Source organism: Schistocerca americana, chromosome 8, assembly GCF_021461395.2.
Source record: "Schistocerca americana isolate TAMUIC-IGC-003095 chromosome 8, iqSchAmer2.1, whole genome shotgun sequence".
Lineage (NCBI taxonomy): Eukaryota > Metazoa > Arthropoda > Insecta > Orthoptera > Acrididae > Schistocerca > Schistocerca americana.
This window is the reverse complement of record NC_060126.1, coordinates 103,281,287-103,298,506: the sequence shown is the minus strand read 5'-3', so window position 1 is coordinate 103,298,506 and position 17,220 is coordinate 103,281,287. Positions and strand designations below refer to the sequence as shown.

At 39.9% G+C, this 17,220-nt stretch overlaps 1 protein-coding gene across 1 annotated transcript in view; it reads right to left on the bottom strand.

The window, feature by feature from the left end:
* The window catches only part of LOC124545596 (tetratricopeptide repeat protein 28), a 232,198-nt gene that overhangs the window by 86,168 nt on the left and 128,810 nt on the right, over positions 1 to 17,220 (bottom strand). The window contains exons 4-7 of the mRNA XM_047124544.1: positions 16,904 to 17,051; positions 7,851 to 8,077; positions 6,727 to 6,931; positions 4,043 to 4,251 (exon numbers count right to left, since the gene is read on the bottom strand). Coding sequence (XP_046980500.1) covers positions 4,043 to 4,251; positions 6,727 to 6,931; positions 7,851 to 8,077; positions 16,904 to 17,051 — 789 coding nt within the window. The remainder of the gene's footprint in view (positions 1 to 4,042; positions 4,252 to 6,726; positions 6,932 to 7,850; positions 8,078 to 16,903; positions 17,052 to 17,220) is intronic.

Below are 17,220 nucleotides of genomic sequence, written 5' to 3'. Positions count from 1 at the left end.
AAAGACTTACCTTAGGGGGAAAAAAGGACAGGTATACACTCGCGCGCACACACACACATATCTGTCCACACATATACAGACATGAGCAGACACATTTAAAGGCAAAGAGTTTGGGCAGAGATGTCAGTCGAGGCGGAAGTGCAGAGGCAAAGATGTTGTTGAATGACAGGTGAGGTATGAGTGGCGGCAACTTGAAATTAGCGGAGATTGAGGCCTGGTGGATAACGGGAAGAGAGGATATATTGAAGGGCAAGTTCCCATCTCCGGAGTTCGGATAGGTTGGTGTTAGTGGGAAGTATCCAGATAACCCGGACGGTGTAACATTGTGCTAAGATGTGCTGGCCGCGCACCAAGGCATGTTTAGCCACAGGGTGATCCTCATTACCAACAAACACTGTCTGCCTGTGTCCATTCATGCGAATAGACAGTTTGTTGCTGGTCATTCCCACATAGAAAGCATCACAGCGTAGGCAGGTCAGTTGGTAAATCACGTGGGTGCTTTCACACGTGGCTCTGATCATGTACACCTTCCGGGTTAGACTGGAGTAGGTGGTGGTGGGAGGGTGCATGGGACGGGTTTCACACCGGGGGCGGTTACAAGGGTAGGAGCCAGAGGGTAGGGAAGGTGGTTTGGGGATTTCATAGGGATAAACCAAGAGGTTACGAAGGTTATGTGGACGGCTTCATACCAACAATTAAAGGGAACAGCCATGGGTACCAGGATGGCCCCCTCGTATGCCAACCTATTTATGGGTCGCTTAGAGGAAGCCTTCTTGGTTACCCAAGCCTGTCAACCCAAAGTTTGATACAGATTTATTGATGATATCTTCATGACCTGGACTCACAGTGAAGAAGAACACCAGAATTTCCTCTCCAACCTCAACTCCTTTGGTTCCATCAGATTCACCTGGTCCTACTCCAAATCCCATTCCACTTTCCTTGACGTTGTCCTTCATCTGTCCAATGGCCAGCTTCACACATCCGTCCACATCAAACCCACCAACAAGCAACAGTACCTCCATTATGACAGCTGCCACCCATTCCATATCAAACGGTCCCTTCCCTACAGCCTAGGCCTTCTGGCAAACGAATCTGCTCCAGTCCTGAATCCCTGAACCATTACACCAACAACCTGAAAAAAAGCTTTCGCATCCCGCAACTACCCTCCCGCCCTGGTACATAAGCAAATAACCAGAGCCACTTCCTCATCCCCTCTAACCCAGAACCTCTCACAGAAGAACCCCAAAAGTGCCCCACTTGTGACAGGATACTTCCCGGGACTGGATCAGACTCTGAATGTGGCTCTCCAGCAGGGATACGACTTCCTCAAATCCTGCCCCGAAATGAGATCCATCCTTCATGAAATCCTCCCCACTTCAAGAGTGTCTTTCCGCCGTCCACCTAACCTCCGTAACCTCTTGGTTTATCCCTATGAGATCCCCAAACCACCTTCCCTACCCTCTGGCTCCTACCCTTGTAACCACCCCCGGTGTAAAACCTGTCCCATGCACCCTCCCACCACCACCTACTCCAGTCCTGTAACCCGGAAGGTGTACACGATCAAAGGCAGAGCCACGTGTGAAAGCACCCACGTGATTTATCAACTGACCTGCCTACACTGTGACGCTTTCTATGTGGGAATGACCAGCAACAAACTGTCCATTAGCATGAATGGACACAGGCAGACAGTGTTTGTTTGTAATGAGGATCACCCTGTGGCTAAACATGCCTTGGTGCACGGCCAGCACATCTTGGCACAATGTTACACCGTCCAGGTTATCTGGATACTTCCCACTAACACCAACCTATCCGAACTCCGGAGATGGGAACTTGCCCTTCAATATATCCTCTCTTCCCGTTATCCACCAGGCCTCAATCTCCGCTAATTTCAAGTTGCCGCCACTCATACCTCACCTGTCATTCAACAACATCTTTGCCTCTGCACTTCCGCCTCGACTGACATCTCTGCCCAAACTCTTTGCCTTTAAATATGTCTGCTCGTGTCTGTATATGTGTAGATGGATATGTGTGTGTGTGCGCGTGAGTGTATACCTGTCCTTTTTTCCCCCTAAGGTAAGTCTTTCCGCTCCCGGGATTGGAATGACTCCTTACCCTCTCCCTTAAAACCCACATGCTTTCATCTTTCCCTCTCCTTCCCTCTTTCCTGACGAAGCAACCGTGGGTTGCTAAAGCTTGAAATTTTGTGTGTGTGTTTGTGTGTTTTTTTTATTGTGCCTATCTACCAGCGCTTTCACGTTTGGTAAGTCATGGAATCTTTGTTTTTAATATATTTTTCCCATGTGGAATGTTTCTTTATTTTATTTACTACTTGTGGACAGGTAGACAATTTAAGAAAATTCTTTCTAGAATGAGCAGAAACTAGCAAAATACACAAAGCAAGCACTCATATAAATACATTGGCTACACCACTGCAATTTCATAACCACTTCTACAACCCTTTAGATTACATAACATCAACAGATACGAAGGAAGTAAATTGGAAAAAGAAAACACTACATGGCAAGCACCCGTATTATCTAACACAGCCACACATCGATCAAGATGCATCCAACACATGGCTAAGAAAAGGCAGTATATACAGTGAGACGGAAGGATTCATGATTGCAATACAGGATCAAACAATAAACACCAGATATTACAGAAAGCATATTATTAACGATCCCAATACCACAACAGATAAATGCAGACTTTGCAAACAACAAATAGAAACAGTAGATCATATCACAAGTGGATGTACAATACTAGCAAATACAGAATACCCCAGAAGACATGACAATGTAGCAAAAATAATACATCAACAACTTGCCATACAACATAAACTAATAAAACAACACTTTCCCACATACAAGTATGCACCACAAAATGTACTGGAGAATGATGAATACAAATTATACTGGAACAGAACCATTATAACAGATCAAACAACACCACATAACAAACCTGACATCATACTCGCCAATAAAAAGAAGAAATTAACACAACTAATCGAAATATCCATACCCAATACAACAAATATACAGAAGAAAACAGGATAAAAAATTGAAAAATACATCCAACTAGTGGAGGAAGTCAAGGACATGTGGCATCAGAATAAAGTTGACATTATACCAATCATACTATCAACTACAGGAGTCATACCACACAATATCCACCAGTACATCAATGGAATACAGCTACATCCAAACTTATATATACAACTACAGAAATCCGTAATTATTGATACACGTTCAATTACCCGAAAGTTACTAAATGCAATATAACATATACTGTACAGTTAAAAGGAAGTCACGCTTGATCAAGGTCCACGTCACTTTCCATTTTTGACCAGACATAACGTCTGAGAAAAGAAAGAAAGACTAATAATAATAATTTAATGATGAAGCCTATTTTGCTTTGCTGGTCAGTGGCAAATGAAGAGCTGAATTGAATATGACTATTATCATAAAATGTTTTGGACATTCATATCCATTTCAGTGATATGGTACGAGTGTCCAGTAAGTTTCAAAATAAGTGACAACAGCTGCAAAACCTTTCAGTCTTTTTGTCTTTCACTGCGATGCAAAACATTTTATCTTGAGAGTAGAACTTCTAACCCATAATGTCTTGGTCTTGCACAAAAACATTGTGGCCTTTTTTCCTGTTCCCATTATGCATTTCATTCTCTCAATTTTCTCACACAAAACATTTTATCAAATTACTAAAGAGTAAATGCAATTTACGTGGTATGCTGTAGCATTAAAACACCTTATAGCAGGTGATATAATCCAAAAAATGTAATATATGATGGGGGGAAAACATCAGTAGCTAGTTGTGGTAAAACTTTCAAGACACATGTTTATGTAAAGTAAAGAAAGAGTTCAGCTACAAAGTGGAGCTAGAAAGACAACAATATTGGACTAGATATCACATTGGGACTACTTTCTCTCAGGCACATATTAAAATTTCAATTTCATTGCCCATTTTATTACTAGATAACATAACTAAAAAGAACAGTCACAGAGTAAGCAACACAATATCAAACCTGATTTCCTAGACGCCTTGCAAGCCTTAGGTGCTGTGTATGACAGTCAACAGCACTCTCAAATTCCCCCATTGCCAAGTACACTGCACCGACATTTCCAATTTCTCGTGCTTCTTGCAGTCGATCACCCATTTGCTTGACTAGTTGCACACACTGCTTGTGTGATGCCAATGCATTTGGGTAGTCTCCAATTGCAGTGTACACATGACCTGCAAAGGGAATGTTAATTAATATCCATGTTTCTCTCAAAATACCCACTTAAGCTGTTAGTGGAAATAGCTACTACATTATCCTTGCATAATTCTGACATTCATGGTGTTATACAAATCTAATTGTTAATGCAAATGTAATAAAGAAACATGAGGGGGGCCACATTATGAGATGGACTGAGGGTCTGAATCAAAAAGGGCAAGAGTAAAAGAAAAAACATAAAAAGAGAGATAAACTACATGTGGTTTGAAAGATTGGAAACACATTCATGATTCTTTCCTTCTCAAGGTGTTAAAAGTGATAAATATACTTTTAAGTAAATTCACATCCTTTCGTCTTTCCCTCTCCTTCCCTCTTTCCTGACGAAGCAACCGTTGGTTGCGAAAGATTGAATTTTGTGTGTGTGTTTGTGTTTGTTTGTGTGTCTATCAACATACCAACACTTTCATTTGGCAAGTTACATAATCTTTGTTTTTAGATATATTTAAATAAATTCAAATATAAATGAGGCATATTCACCAAAAGTAGGAAACACAATGAAGCTAAGGGGGGGGGGGAAAGAAACAGCCTGCTTTACACACTACTTTTTCATTTTATGATTTGCTTTCTCTTCAAAGGATTTTCACTATTTCACCAATGTAATGTTTTCTAATTTGATTGTCTTCAACCAGCATACCACTAATATATTCTCTTCTCTTCATATCATCTTCATACCCACAGTTTAGCTCTGTACCTCACAACACCCTGGTCACCTCTTCCACATTTCTGTTGGATTTATTGACTTTCTGTCAGAACCAAGCAAGGTGGCATAATGGGTAAAGCACTGGACCCATGTCCAGAAATAGTAGGATCTGAATTGCTGTGCAGCAACTCAGATGTACGTTTTCATAAGTTTTATAAATTGCTTAATATGACTGATGAGATAATTCATTTGAGAAAGACATGGATGACTTCATCCCAAATCTTTGTCCAATTTGAGTTTTTGCTCTATCTCTAACGATCATTTGGCCAACAGAAAATTAAATCCTAGTCTACCTTTCTAGCACAGCTTTCTAACACTGGGAACATACTCACTGGTCATCTTCTACAGCCAGTTCCTACACATCTACATCTGATCTGGCTCCATAAGCCACATTTTGACATGCTTTACTGGCTAAAATACTTTTACACTACAATATCTTTTTCATTCTAGATACAATAACAGCTTTGTTTGACAGTTTTTGATTAACGTCAAACATGACCAGAACTCCTACATGTGAAACAGATGACCAGCAAAACACCTAGTCTGCTTTACAGCAGTTTTTGTGTAGAAAAAGAAACTGCTTACTAAAATGTGAGATGTTATAGTATGGAAACTGGACACTTCAAGCAAAAATGTTACCAATATTTCATTAATTACTAGATACAAGAACTTAAAATACTAGAGGCATAAATGTGACACCATGAAGTAAGCCTGCCATAGCAAATTCTTTTTTATCTTGATTTGTAAGCTTTGAATATCAACTAAATATGCAGAAAAATCTTATAATGAACCAAAAGATCAAAAAGTGTTAAAAGTTAGAACAACTAACCTTAATGCATGAATTAAGTAGAATCCATCCTTTCTCTCTCCTTTTATTACCAGTTTAAAATATTGAAGTGGTAACAAAAAGAAAGTGCTAACTCATAAGAGCATATTCTCAAATACTGCACGTTAATATGTTTGGTTAAATTCAAAGGCAAGACATTACATACAATAAGACTCAACCATTTGTATAGTAGACACTGGTTTCTAGTGGAACATTTGGAACTACCAGTTACTAACATGTGGTGTAATTGGAAACACGACATATACTGTGATCAGACTAATCCTTATTAAACTGACGGTTGATACTTTCTTCCCTCGACTCCTCCAGTTCTCAACTGAACCATATTATTATGATGAGTACAATGACACAACCAGTGAGAGGCAGAGGAGGACTTCCACTACACAGCCCTTACTCTTTTTTTCCCCCCAAACTGAGCTCATATACTGCCCCACCAGACAGATAGACATATTAGCTAAGTATCAGTATGAAGAAACCCCATACATGTGATGGACACTGACTAGTAGCAAGTATACCCAGAGGCATTGCTCATGAATACCATCCCACCACAAAACTGAAATGAGTTGTAACCTCCCACTCCCAAACTCAAATTTTGGGTATGCTCTTGAAAGTATGGCAAATTTACAAACTATACCAGAAGGTTTATAGCTTGTTTCATTGCTTTTGCCTGAGATGAAGTTTATTTTTGTGAAGTCTTTTCTTTCCCATTACCTTGATATGTTAAATATGTGATTCTACACATTAACCACTAAAAAAAACTATTTACCATGTAAGTGTGTGTGTGTGTGTGTGTGTGTGTGTGTGTGTGTGTGTGTGTGTGTGTGTGTGTGTGTGTGTGCGCGCGCATGAGGACTTTATCGTGGAAATATACAGTACACACATAATTACCAAGGCTTGTCAGTGCTGCAGCCGCTGCTTGGGTGTCTTTGCATTTCATAGCAAGAACAAGCTGGTAACGATGGGAAGTCAGCGCCTCCTTGTAACTGCCCTTGCTGAAGTACGCAGAACCTAGGTTGCCATGTGCCCGACATTCGCCTGCTATGTCACCCAGCGTTTTGGCGACAGCAAGATCTTGCTGCATGTAACTGATGGCCTATATCACATAGAGACTGTAGTCAGAAACACAAGGCATTCACCACACATTTAAAATAATTCAAAAAACATACCTGATTAGTCACTCTTTCTACTAATTATCTGAATATCCAGATTCACGACTGAAAGGTTCTGTTGACAACATGGCAAGCTATAGACCTATATGACAAGTAATAATGTGTGGTGTGGTGCACAACCATGTCTGAAATCTTGGTTATGGTGACAGACTGATTTGGAGTGTAGACTAAAGTCTAGATTAAATTGAAAAGTGATAATCTGGTGGAAGTTGGTGAAGCCAATGAATGTGAGGAAAAGACCCCATACATTTTAAAATTGCACTAAATGTTCAGATTTTAAAACAAGCTTCATAGTTTACTTATCAGTTTAGACAATAACTACCAACTTGAGAAGGAAAACAGAATAAATAAAATATATATCAGATGATGTGTGGTACACAGAACACCAAGCAACAAAGTGTGGAAAGAAACAAAAATAAAATTGAATGAAGTAATGGCTAAACCTGGTTTGAAGTACAGCTCAGAGGTGTTGACATTACAAAGGCGAGAAAAAAGGTTGCAGCCTGATCGATCGAATAAGGAATGAAAACATCAGAGCTGACTTAGGGACTTAATTGCCTAATTAATTAATAAAAAAAGAGAGTAAGATGGTCAGAATATATTGACAGGGCACCACAAGACAGAATAACAAAACAAGTATTGAACTAGAAGACCATGGAAGAGATGGTTAGAGTGAGATTTTCAAGTAAAGTGCTTAATCCTTGAAGGCAGTTTCTATGGTTACGCAAAAACAAAAACTTATGAAATAATAAGTTTCAAGAATTTATTCTTTTAAGCATAATCGTATGTTGCAAATACCAAAGAGATTCTGTGATGTACATTATCTCTACATAATACTGTTACCTTATCCAGCGAGTTAAGTGCCCAATATGCAGAGGATAAGGCGGAGAACACGGAGCCTCTAAGCTTGAGGCTGCAGGTACCAATGCGAAGAGCGGCTTCCAGCACGACGACAGCAGCTGCATACTGGCCCACCGCCAACAGTTCCTGTCCCACCACTGAGATTATCACAAATGGTGACTTGTCCAGTTTCATTGCCTCCAGTTGCCGAAAGGTTGGTTCCAGGGTTGCTACGGAAAAGACGAATACATCATTCTAAACCTTTACTCATACTAAATTTTTCATGAATACTATCTTCTGTTTCACCTGATCATTTTTTCCCTTCAGCTATTGTGAAGGAACTAATGTAGGTGTAGAAGGCACACACTTATTCCACAAATATAGTAGGAAGATATCTGTGTTTTCATTTGTCCATCCATCCCAAGTTCCAGCATTCTGTAGACGAATTATTAACTAGCGGAGTTATAGAACTGTAGTGTTTCTCCTACATCTACATCTATACTCTGCAAACCACTGTGAGGCACATGGCAGACTGTACCTCCCATTGTATCAGTATTAAGGTTTCTTCATGATCCATTCACGTATGGAGTATGGGAAGAATGACTGAATGCCTCTGTGTGTGCAGCAATTATTCTAATCTTATCCTCAGATTAGTGAGTGATACATAAGAGGCTGTAGTGTATTCCTAAAGTCACCATTTAAAGACAGTTCTTGAAACACTGTTAATAGACTGTCTCGGGATAGTTTACACCTGTCTCCAAGAGTCTGTCATTTCAGTTCCTTCAGTATCTCTGTGACACTCTCCCACAGATCAAACAAACCTGTGACCATTTGTGCTCTCTGTATATGTTCAATATCTCCTGTTAGTCCTATTTGATAAGGGTCCCACACACTTGAACAATATTCTAGAACTGGTGATTTGTAAGCAATCTCCTGTGTAGACTGACAGCACGTTCCCAGTATTCTACCAATAAACCAAAGACTACCTCCTGCGTGATCATTCCATTTCATATCCCGACAAAGTGTTACACCCAGGTATTTATAGTCATAAGATGCTACGTTTTTTTGTTTTGTGAAGTGAAAAATTTTACAGTTATGTACACTTAGAACAAGTTGCCAACATCTGCACCATATTGAAATCTTATCCAGATCTGACTGAATATTTATGCAGCTCCTTGCAGATAATACTTCATTACAGATAACTGCATTGTCTGCAAAAAAGCCTGACTTTACTATTAATATTGTCTGCAAGGTCATTAATACACATCATGAACAACAAAGGTACCAACAAACTTCCCTGGGGCACACCAGAAGTTACTTATATATCTGACAATGACTCTCCATCCAAGATAACACACTGTGTCCTCCCTACCAAAAAGGTCTTTAGTCTAGTCACAAATTTCAGCTGATACCCTGTATGATCGTAATTTTGACAATAAGCGTGGTTGTGGTACTGAGTCAAATGCTTTTTGGAAATCGAGAAACTCTGCATCTACCTGCTTGCCTTGATCCAAAGCTTTCAGTATGTGAGAAAAGTGTGAGTTGGGTTTCACATGATTGATGTTATTGAAAACCATGCTGGTTGGCACTGAGGTCATTCTATTCAAGGTACCTCATTATGTTTGAGCTCAGAATATGTTCTAAGATTCTACAACAAATCGATGCCAAGAATATTGGACAGTAGTCTTGCAGATCACTTCTACTACCCTTATTGTAGACAAGTGTGACCTGTGCCTTTCTCCGAGAAATGGGCACCGTTTTTTGTTCAAGTGATCTATTATAGATAATAGTGAGAAGAGGGGCTAACTTAGCCACAAATTCAGTATAGAATCTGGCAGGGTTCCATCAGAGCCTAGAGCTTTGTTCAGTTTTAACAAGTTCAGCTGTTTCTCAACACCAGTGACACTAATACTTATTTCATTCACCTTTTCAGTGGTACGAGGATTAAATTGGGTTAATTCTCTTTGGGTTTCCTTTGTAAAGGAACATTTGAAAATGGAGTTAAACATTTCAACTTTTGCTGTGCTACCCTCAGTTTCAATTCCTGTTTCATTTGTTAGGGACTGGACACTAGTTTCAGTGCTACTGACAGCCTTTATGTACGGCCAGAATTTATTTGGATTTTGTGAAATGTCATTTGACAACATTCCGCTACAGTAGTCATTGAAGGTATCATGCATTGCTCTCTTGACAGCCAAATGTGTTTCATTCAGCATCTCTTTATCTAAGGTCCTATGCTTTGTTTTACACCTATTACGCAATAATCTCTGTTTCTTTAGAAGTTTATTTGCAGTGACTGTATATCCTGGAGGTTCCCTCCGATTATGAACTATTCTACTGGGTGCATAAAATTATTGAACTATATGAAATAAAATCATCATAACTACTGAACAGTTTGCGTCAGGACATTCAAACTGCACAGCTGGTTGCAGGGAATGATGGAAATTAGTATGCACATGCACCTTGTTGTTGGTTTAGTGATGAAGCCCACTTTCATTTGGATGGGTTCATCATAAGCAAACCTGGCGCATTTGGGAGGACTGAGAATCTGCATTTCACAATCCAGAAGTCTTTTCACCTTCAACGGGTGACTGTGTGGTGTGCAATGTCCAGTCATGGATATTCGTTGATGTCACAACGACTACTGTATGGCATGTGATGGTTTTCGAATATGATTTTATCCCGTTATCCAAAGTCACCCTGATTTCAACAAGTTGTGGCTCATGCAAGATGGAGCTCAATCCCATTGAAGCAGGAGAACATTTAATGTCCTGGAGGAGCACACTGGGGACCGAATTCCATCCTTGGGGTACCCACAGGCCACCGGAATAGGCCTCGATTGGCCGCCATATTCACCGAATCTGAACACATGCAACTCCTTTTTGTGGGTCTATATTAAAGACAAGGTGTATAGCACTAACACTGAAACCACTGCTGAGCTGAAAACAGCCATTCAGGATGTCAACAGCATCAATGTTCTGACACTTGAACGGGTCATGCAGAATTTTGCTACTCATCTGCACCACATCATCGCCAACGATGGCAGGCATATCGAACATGTCATTACCTAATCTGAATATATCTATAGTAACGCTTACATGTTGGATAAAGTTTGTGCACACCATAGTTTGTAACTAATTTATTTTCATATAGTTCAATAATTGTGACTCTTTATATATCTAGTGCATGCTCCACTATTCTTTTAAACTTGGGCCAGAGAGTTCCTCTGCATGCTCCTGACCTGTACTGAAAGTTTCGAGTTCCTCACCGAGATATGATGTTACTGATTTTTTATCTAGTTTACTGAACATATATATCTTCCTGCTTGTTTTAGTTGTCCTCTGTACTTTGTTAATCACTGTAGCCACAACTGCGTCATGGCCACTGATACCCGTTTCAATGTGGACATCCTCAAAGAGGTCAGGTCTATTTGTTGCCATTAGATCCAATATATTTACATCATGAGTAGGATTCCTAACTATCTGTTCCAGGTAGTTTTCAGAGAAAGCATTCAGTAAAGTTTCATAGGATGTCTTATCACATTCGCCACTTATAAAACTGTAATTTTCCCAATTTATTGTTGGATGATTAAAGTCTCCACCAATAACACAGTATGATTGGGGTACCAATGTGCAAGTGAACTGAGATTTTCTCTGGTGGTCGGTAGAAAGACCAATTATCTTTTTATGCCCATCCCTGATACTGAATCTTGCCCAAACAATCTCACAGGCAACTTCAATTTCTATTTTGGCGGATCTGAGTTTTTTGTCTACTGCAACAAAGACACCCCTTCCATTTCCCATCCTTTCAAAATACACCTAAATTTCCCCCAAAACTCTCACTGCTATCAATTTCACGTTTCTACCAGCTTTCTGTACTTAGTATTGTGTGGGCTTCACTACTTTTCACGAGCACTTCAACCTCTGGCACTTTGTTGTGAATACTACTCTTCTTTTGCAACTGATTTCACCAAACATTACCATGGACTACTTCGTTGGTATTTATATATGTGACGTAAAAGGTCACACGGCCTAATCGGTGAATGGTTCGTTTGATATGCAGCATCAACCACAAAAGCTTGTGTTTGTAAATGTCATCAAACAGCTAAAGACACTGCACTCAAATTTTACCATTCCAGTTGTTCGAATCGCTACTCCCCTTTGTTGATCAAACTGGCCGACGGCACATTTGTTTGCTTGCATGTTGGCGATCACAAAAGTAAGTAGATAGACTAAGGGTCGTGTGCGCTGTAGTAATACACTCGCAGATATTTTACAGGTATATTTTTGGGTGAAAACTGGTCTTTTACGAGGCCAACAACGAGATGATTTACAACTACTCGTATAATTTTACGGCAAGAACCGTAATGGGCATGAACGCCTCACAGACTATTTCCCTGCAACGGGTATTCCACACGACGACCGACGTTGTCAAAGAATATGCTTATGTCGTTAATAGAAAAACGAAAGGATGTGATATATTTGGAAGTTTACTTTCGTAATTTGCGAGATCACCTTCACCTTCGTCATTTCCAAACATATCATCCAATTGTTTACTGAAAAGTAACGCGTTACCCCGTTACAAAGGCGCCAACATTTTAATGAATGACTAAAAACATTTTTAAATAAGTTTACGCCATAATAAATTTGCGTTATTTCACGTGTGTGTGCTATAGAACGGAAAAAGATGTTAATGAATTTATTGGAAATGTTCCGATGCGTTCCATTAGTCTACCAAAGAATTTGTGTGTTGAGACCATGGAGGTAAGAATAGAGGGAGACGCCGTGACGTCACAGCTGTGAAGCTATGTGAAGCCGAGGGTAGCCATCTCAATCCGACTAAAACATTGCTGCTGTAAGCGTGTGTGCATAGGCTTGTCGCTCGCTTTTGGAAGGATTTTGCGCTATTATGGTGACTTGGGTGGTGTTCGGATGTACGAATCGTTCCGATTGTGATGCGAAATCGAAGGGAATAACATTTCATGTGTAAGTTGTCTCGTTAAGTGTGATTTTACAACTTCATTGTGAATGAACGTGTGCTACAGCGGTACTTGTACTATAGCGTGTTTTTCTCCTGAATGATTTTATAGATTTCCTAAAAATGAAAGTCGGAAAGCTCTGTGGGAGAATACCGTGAGGAGGAAGAATTGGCGTGCGTCTAAATGGAGCTCTGTATGTTCTCAGCATTTCCGAGAAGAGGACATAGACGGAACTTCCCTTTCAACAGTAAGGCTCCGAGAAAATGCTGTAGCATCAGTTTTCCCTACACACCCAAAACATTTGCAAAAGGTATGTTGATTCAAAGAATTAAATTCTTAGTTTTCAAGTTCACGTTTCAGTATAATACGTACGTATCGCCGATAATCGAAGTGTTGAGTAACTCACTTTGTCTTCATCATGTACCAAATTAAAAGCTAACACTACATTAACTGGCGTAAAGTATAGGCCTAAACAGGACACACTGTAGATTTGCCATTCTGTGTACCGTATTTCAGTAAATATTGGTGGTAATGAACAGTGTTTCCCAGTAGTGTAACGTAACTCAAATGTCCCAGTACGTATTACAAACAAGATGTATTTATGGGGCTTTGGAGGGAGGGTATAGCTAACTTAGTTTTCAGTTTCTATTATTTAGTTTGTGATACACGTTTATTACTGAATTAACAAAATCGTATCGTTTACATTGAAGGCTAGCTATTCGTAATATTACATTAAAAACTATTTTTAATCAGAAGAAACGCGGAATTTCGCCTTTGCGAGATTTTATTTTAAACAAAAACTTTGAAACAACCAATCTGATGACGTTACATGCGTATATGGTGCAATTAGCGACTGTAATACACGCAGCGCTATAGCACACTGGCAATGTTTTGGTCAGAGTGTCATGGCAGCGAGCCACGCCCCCATGGCTTCAAAACGTAGTACGGCTGGGATACGTAGCGCCATCTCCCCTTATTCTTACCTCCATGGTTGAGACTCTGAATATATAATAATATATTGTAACTATTTCTTTTCTGTTTCTGACTGTATCAATCCAAAGAAAGAAGCGAGATCCGAGGGTATATAGAAAAGTGGTTTTCTTATTTTGTTGGTAATGTTCGCGCAGGACATCCACCAGGAGATGTGAAAGGTAAATTAATAGTAACTACAATTTCAGTTTACGTAAAAAATAAGACAACTTATACATTTAAGGGGGGATGTAACGGAAAATGTAAACATCTACTTTAAAAAATCATTACAGCCATATTCATTAATGTAAAAATCTAAGGTTTTGTATGTGTAAAGCAAAAGAGCTGTGTTTTAACAGAAAAATATAATGAAATATGCAGGATTAATATTTTGTCAGAAATGTGAAATTTTAATTTTTTATTGTCTTTTTTATAAAAAGTCATAACTGAAATTCTAATCATGCAATTAATCTGAAAATTGTATTGTAGTGTCCTGAAAGGTTGTAAGACCACTGAACTACAGTTATTAATTTATGGTACAAATTGTATCATTAACAGTTTTTAATTTTGCACATCCAAAATTAACCTTTTTCCACCTAAAAATCAAAAAGTGATTGCAGGATCTCGTATTTTTTAGCCCCAGGGCGAAGGCAACACGTTGTGAACTGTTCCTGAAAATTTCTTAGCATTATTGCATATACTTTTTCAGAAAAGGCTCCTAATAACGTAAAAAAATGAAAAACAGAGAAAATGAGGTTCAAAGATTTTCTTCTCATACTTATCCATGTAATAAGCTTACCTCAATTTTAAAATCCCCCAAACCGATACTCCTCATCCTCCAGGTCTCTTCTCTCCTCTTCGAATCTGCCAGGCCTGTATTTGCAGGTAAGGCACTGGTCTGTTAGCTTTCTTGACCCCGCTCTCATCGATAGTGTAAAATACTTTTGTTGTAAACACAAGGATCTATACCAACTCTCTTCAGCATTTCAATTCTGCCATTATTTCCGTTATCGTAACATAAAACTGCACCATAGACACCTATTTTGAGTACTTCAAGTCCACAGAATGTCCTTTTTGAGCCTCTAATCCAAATTAAATTATTGAGGCTTTCATTTGCATTTTGTCTCTTTCCGTGAAAACACCTCCTCAATAAACCAGGGTCTGCAAGAAACCTGAATGTGGGCTTAATTGCATTCATAACAGGTTCTGGTAACGAGTGTTTATGTGAATGCGTCTCATTGCTGTTGCCGACCTTAAACCAATCGTCTTTCAGACAGAGGGTGTGCAATGGTGCTTGCTCGGTGGATAGTTTGTGGAAAAAAATTGTCTACACAGCACGCCTCATTGCCTCTAAATTGTATGAGTTTTTCCTGACAGCTCTCTCATAAAATAACTGAAGATAATCAAATTCTTTCAGCGTAAGCCTGTCTTTTCCTCCTAGCGGTTTTCCATCCTCAAGTAATTCACCTTCTTCTCTTTCAGCAAGCGATGAAGCCTACTACCAAACCTCTTTTGGATGTGCTCTACACATTCCAACTTTTCTGTTGTTGTATCGTACGAATTTTCATCAGTTACAGCTTTGAACAAAGAGGAGTCCCCATCACCAAGGTATTTATAATATCTAACACCATACTGGTCCTCAGACCTGGAGAACGGCCTCACAATTGCAGCCTCCATGACCCTACTTGAGTCACTATAATTTTTAGAGACTGCTACTGCATGCTTTTCTTGCCACAGTTTCTCACTGTCTTCATTGTTGGAGATTTTCCTTGTTGCACACTGGTGGCAGTATTCAGATATAATTTCTACATTTAGAATTTTACCCGAGTCAACACCAATAACAGATTCAACTCCATACAGAGATGTGTGACCCCTTTTCATACAGGTCCCATCTACAGACACAACTATTGTAGGAGATACATTGTCATGAATATCTACCCCAGGATCTATTTATTTGTAGTTATTTCCATCAATTCCTCCACTGCTTTCTTCATAGAAACTTTGGCAGTATCCCATACGGCATCAGACATTTCTTTTTTTTTTTTTCAAACCATGCAGAAGATAGAGGCATGTTCAGAAAACCACACAACAGATTAACCTCCTTCCGTGCTCTATCCTAGGTATCTCACTGCTTTCTTAATACAAGCTTTGGCAGTATCGCATATGGCATCAGACATTTCTTTATTTATTTTTTCAAACTTTGCAAATGGTGGAGGCATGTTCACAAAACTACACAATAAATTAACCTCCTTCCCTGCCCTGTCCAAGGCATCTCAGAGGAAGAAAATGAAAATTCATAGCTTCACGAATTACAAATTAATTTAAAATCACAAGCTATTCCCACTGTTCTTTCTTCAACAACAATCATGCATTCCGTATTTTTAAAACTAACATGAACATGAAAACATTATAGCCTGGCAGAGAAGTTCTAAATCAATAAATCTGAATCAAGTGGAATCCATATCAACATCGGTAACTTCTAAGAATGTTTGCTTTACGAAGTCGCAGGCTCCAAACGATAGATATCGACCGTGCGATTCTAAACCGATCACTCTCGATTGGCCCGCACACCGGAGGTTGCACCGTCAGCTTATTGAATCAAGCAACGATCTTAAGAAATTATTAATAAAGTGCGCGTAACCGTCGCAGTTTTCCCAGACTTACGCGGCGTTACGGTGGCCATATACTATACTGGAGATCACGAACGATGGCAGTCGAGTTAACGCTTATTCTGCGCGCCTACGTCACGCGTTCTCCGACAGCCAGTGAGCGTTCAGTAGTGTTACGAGCGCTCTGCTGTGAATGTTGTAAGCAATGTGAGCATTACACGCGATCGTAGCGAGTTATTTAATGAACTTTTTATTCTATTTATAACGATATGGTGTTGCTTATGGTGGTCGTGGGCGACAAATTCTATTCAAGTCAGGGAATTGCGGGACACAGGCTTTTATCACGCGCAAAGCGCGTGTACGTGCGTACCGCAATTGTCGCTTGGAACATGCTGCAATGCAGTCCCCGACCTTATCTCTACCTGCGCGAACCGCCGTCGTTCTCGGATCGGAAATGAATTATATGTAGATGGAGAATAGAAAGAAAGGTAATTACTCACCCCTGAGCGGAGACTTCATGGAAGCCTCGACGAGGCCGGCCAGCAGCTGCGTCGACTTGGGGTCTTGGGCCAACCCCGAGCTGAATGCAGCCAGCGCGTCCCCGTGGCGACCCAGGCACTGCAGAGCCACTCCCTGTCGGTAGTATGCCTGCAAGAACAGGCATACCGCTCTGCAGTTACGAACGGCTACCAAACACACACTTAGACAAAGCGTTACTCATTTCTGGACAAACACATAGGAACTGCTGCTGAGGACCTCGAATGTGTCGTTGAAAACCTCGCACCGTGCACGCGCCCGTCACCTTAAGCCGACGATG